Consider the following 4,604-nt stretch of genomic DNA (forward strand, 5'->3'; position numbering starts at 1 on the left):
TACCATTAAAGTCCCCACATACAATTAGGTTACCCACCTCGCATCTTCTAATCTTTTTGATAATTTTGTTCAAGAAACGTATTTGGCCCCTATTGGGGGTATATAGGTTTACTAGTGTAATTGGTTTTTGATTCAAAAGGCCAGTCAATATCAGTTATCTGCCTTTCGGGTCTGTCTCTTGGTGTTTGATATCAAATTGTACTGAATCTTTAATAGCGATTAGTACGCCTGCTTGTTTTTTTGTTGAAGAAGCTAGAAAGATTTTTGGAAAATTTTTGTGGGTAAATTTTGGGGTGGCTGAAGGTGCGAAGTGGGTCTCCTGAACACATACAATGTCCGCTCTGGATCCCATGGCTTCTTTCCACAAAGAGGATCTCTTCTAAGGTGAATTTAGTCCGTTGGTGTTCAAAGACAATATCTTGGTCGTCATTTTGGTGGTTGTTCTTAGAAATACGGATATGTGGAGGTTTCCAGGTTAACAAGAAATAACTTGGTTGGATTTCAGGAGGTTTTGCTCCAAGACAAGAGGCGGACTGAGGTTTGTCTCTTGCAGTAGGCTTAAATTTTTCTTAGAGCTCAGTCTTGGTGCAAGGGGGGGGGGGGGTTATAAACAGTTGAAGCTTAGAAACTGTAGGGCGGTTATTGATAGAACCATGAAGTAGAGAAACAAAAGGAGTGACGGATTGTCAGACCTGTTTCTTCTAGAAAAAGGGGGGGGGGAACGAAAAGTTCGTCTGTGAGGAAGTTTTCTCAAACACCCGTATACATTAACATTTGAGAGTGATTCCGGGGATAAAGTTCATCTCTGCCTTCAATCTTTGGGTTGTTTTCTTGGAGTTTTGGAGGTCCTCTGAGTGCGAGGAGCAGGCGGCACACTGATCTCCCATGTTTTTAGTAGATGAGCTGCATCTTCTGGTTTAAGTAAAGCATGAGTAGAACCAGCTTTATGAATCAGGAGTTTGATAGGAAATCCCCATCTATATGGGATATTGGCTTGTCTCAATGCAGAAGTAATTTCTGAGAATTTTCTTCTTTCAGACATGGTGGCTTGGGATAGGTCTGCGTATAGACGTATGTCTGAATAGGGAGATGGAAGTTGTTTTAATTTTCTGGCAGCAGTCATGAGCGCTTCTTTGGTGTGGTAAAAGTGGATTTGGGCTATTATATCCCTTGGGGTTGTCTCGGCAATAAATTTAGGTCTCGGGAGTCTGTGCGCCCTATCGGTGATAAGATCTTGTAAAGGAGCTTCCGGCAGAAGTGTGTGCATTAGTTGGTTTAAGTATTTGGGGATTTCAGATGTGATAGATTCTGGGATGCCACGAAACTTTATGTTGTTACGCCTGCTTCTATCTTCTAAGTCTGCCAGTTTTGATTTAAGTTGGGAGACTTCATCCGCCAAATCATGGTGGGCATCTATGAGGGAGTAATGAGATTGGGTGAGTTCGCCCATTTTATTTTCTGTATGAGCCACTCTTTCTCCAATGGACTCTATTGTGGCTGTGAGAGAGGAATTGAGTGTGGTAAACCTAGTATAGGTTCAGAAGCCAGCTGGGCTGAAGACAGTAATGTTTTTGATATAATCCTTCATAAATGGAGTATGAGGGGGTGAGTGATTTGCATCTCCCTTTCTGGATTTTTGTTTGAGAGGGCTGTCTGATGGAGAGGGAGCACCTCTATTGCAGGAGGGTGCCAGTTTGGGAATTGCTGAGGGTGAGCGTGGGTTATGGCGTTTCCCTCCTATGTATCCCTGTGTTGGGACATCGGAGTGACCATCTGCCCTCTCCTCTGCTCTATTTTTAGATGGGGAGCTGATAGTCTCGCCACGAGGGTCTGCAGGAGTCGCCATCTTGGGGCTTACATTAGGTGAGTGTATGCTGCAGCATAGCCCTTCTGTGTGGCCGTGTATTTGGGTGTTTAGTTGTACACTCACCCCTTCCTCTTCTCCCTTCTCCGGAGGTGAGCCAGCATCCAGATCTGGAAGAGCGTTGGCGAATTCTTCTTCCTCCGCAGCTGTAGCAGAGCCGGTCGGGCTATGGGCGTGCGGGATCTCGGGTACCGAGAAGAACTCCTCCAGGTGCCGCGGCTGCGAGCGGGACGGTCTGCGGCGAGACATCGCTAGATGCAGGGAAGGTAGAGGAGCTATTTCGGAGTGGAAAGGGTCCCCGGGGTAGCTGTGAAGTAGCAGTGGGTGCTTGATCTTAGCGGAGCTTTCAGATTATGCCGCCATCTTCTCGCTCGGCCAGGCCACGCCCCCAATCATACATAATCTTAAGCATTTTGAGTGGAGTGGGTGGATACTCTCCTGAATGAGAATTGGATTTATCAATACCCCTCCTAATTGGGCTAATTTCAGTTGAATAATTTTGATTTAAAATCTGGATCAGACTAATCGCCAAAGTCCATCTAGTGCACATCCTGAATTAAGGGGCGTGCATATCTATAAGAAAAATTTCTTTTGTAGTCTATTGTTTGCAAAACTCAAAAGTATATTAGAACTTTAGGGATATCTTATTTTTGTTTTGTTTTGTTGTGTGTTTAAGAGTGGGCTCAGTGAATAATACTTGTGACAGGCAACCAATTTGGTTATAGTTTCATGTTCCTTAGAGAACGGAAGCACTCATCCGATTGGTCATCTGTACCAGTTTTGGACATGTTGTCCTTCTATACATACATATATTCTAAGTCAAGTTAATAATTTACAACTTTGCACTTTGTTAAAGGTTCTTGTTAATTCTATGGAAAACTACAACAAAACTGTGTCAAGTCGGTTCTTCCTGCTTGGATTACCTACCCTGCTACACCTAGAGGTTTTAGGGTCCCTTTTATTAGCGGTGATATACATTATTACATTGTTAGGGAATGGTCTTCTTCTCATTACAGTAAGGATCAGCCCAACCTTACACACCCCTATGTACTTCTTCCTGTGTAATCTCTCTCTCATTGACATCTGTTTATCCTGCACCATAGTTCCCGTAATCCTCATAAATACTGTATCCACAGACAAAAGTATCTCAGTGGGTGGCTGCATTTTCCAGATGTTCTTCTCATTAGTGCTTGGAGTAGCAGAGTGCCTCTTACTTTCTGTCATGGCATATGATAGGTTTGTAGCCATTTGTAGACCATTGCACTACAGCAGCATTATGAATATTAGGTTTTGCGTTATCTTAGCTGTGACACCATGGATTGTTGGTGTCATAAACTCCTCCACACAAGTGCCTCTCACCTGGAGACTTCCATTCTGCAAGAGTCATCATATCAATCATTTCTTTTGTGAAGTACCTCCCCTTTTAAAACTGTCCTGCAAAGATCCTTGGCTTAATGAGGTAGCAGCGTTTGTAGCAGCTGGAATCTTTGTTTTTTGGTCTTTTCCATTAACTTTTATTTCCTATGTTTATATCATCCGCACCATTTTGAAGATCCGTTCCTCACAAGGAAGACAAGCAGCTTTTTCTACATGCACCTCACACATCACTGTTGTCACCCTCTATTATGGAGCCCTTATGTTCATGTATCTTCAGCCTTCATCTTCTCGCTCTCCGGAGGCAGACAATGCTTTATCTCTTTTCTATACTGTGGCCACTCCAGTGTTGAATCCCATCATCTACAGCATCAGAAATAAGGATGTTAAAAATTGTATAATTAAGATAATTCAAACCAAGTGAAATTATTAGAAAACAAAGTTATAAGAAAGCAGAAAGCTTTTATAAAGCAAATTATGTCTCAGGTCATCTTCTGAATGTCTTCTCATTGTCCTAGTTCATTTTAAGCACTGCTATTAAAAAAGTTCTAATAAATAGTAATATTGTTAGTGTTTATTTGCTTTGTCTTTTTAAACAGTAAGGGCTCATGTCCATGGACTTGTTTGAATTCCGCATGTGGCATCCGCGCGGATGATCCACAGTTCAAGCCACCCATAGGCAATCACGAGCACCCGCAGCTTAATTAAAGCATGCAGGTTTGTTTTCCAGACCTTCCAGTCTGGAAAACAATTTGCAGCATGCTCTGTTTTGTCGTGGGTCCTGCAGGGACGGCTTCCATTGAAGTCAATGGAAACCGTCCGATCTGCAGCAAACCCGGCCGGCAGGTTCGTCCACATGCAAGGAGTATACGACGGACAACCTGCACGTATGCGGACTGGTAAGTAATGTCCTCTTGCCTCGGGCAGGGTGGGATCTGCGGTGGGGCTCCTGCCCACAGAACCCGACCCGCCCGTGGACATGGAGCCTTAGCCACTCCATTAGCAGATGTAGACATGCACTGAATTGCCAATTTATTAGCAAACTCCATCTAGTTGCACATTGGCCTTCAGAACTGTGAAAGTTGGTCATGGTAGATATCCCACTAGGTGTTAAAATGGTACTGCAGGTATATTGGCCCATAGTGTCAGGAAGCTTCATGTTGCAAATTAGATGGAGGTACTAACATACTCTGACAAGCAGAATAGTACGGCCTCCTCCACACGAGCGTATGCGTCTTCACACTGGCCACATCACGGTCAAAAATCGTGTGAACAAAAAAACCTGTGAACAAGTCCCGAGCTTAATTAGCGTTTTCTCGTCTATTCACATGGCCAGTTGCAATATATTAGTGAAAAAAATACACTG

General features: G+C 43.5%; 1 protein-coding gene across 1 annotated transcript; it reads left to right on the forward strand.

Annotated features, from left to right (window-relative positions):
* Positions 1-2,735: 2,735 nt before the first annotated feature.
* On the forward strand, positions 2,736-3,662 carry LOC136571948 (olfactory receptor 2G6-like). Its single transcript, XM_066572567.1, has one exon. The coding sequence runs from the start codon at positions 2,736-2,738 to the stop codon at positions 3,660-3,662; it is 927 nt and encodes a 308-aa protein (XP_066428664.1).
* The last annotated feature ends 942 nt before the right edge of the window (positions 3,663-4,604 follow it).

This window comes from Eleutherodactylus coqui, chromosome 6 (assembly GCF_035609145.1).
Source record: "Eleutherodactylus coqui strain aEleCoq1 chromosome 6, aEleCoq1.hap1, whole genome shotgun sequence".
In the NCBI taxonomy this organism is placed as follows: domain Eukaryota; kingdom Metazoa; phylum Chordata; class Amphibia; order Anura; family Eleutherodactylidae; genus Eleutherodactylus; species Eleutherodactylus coqui.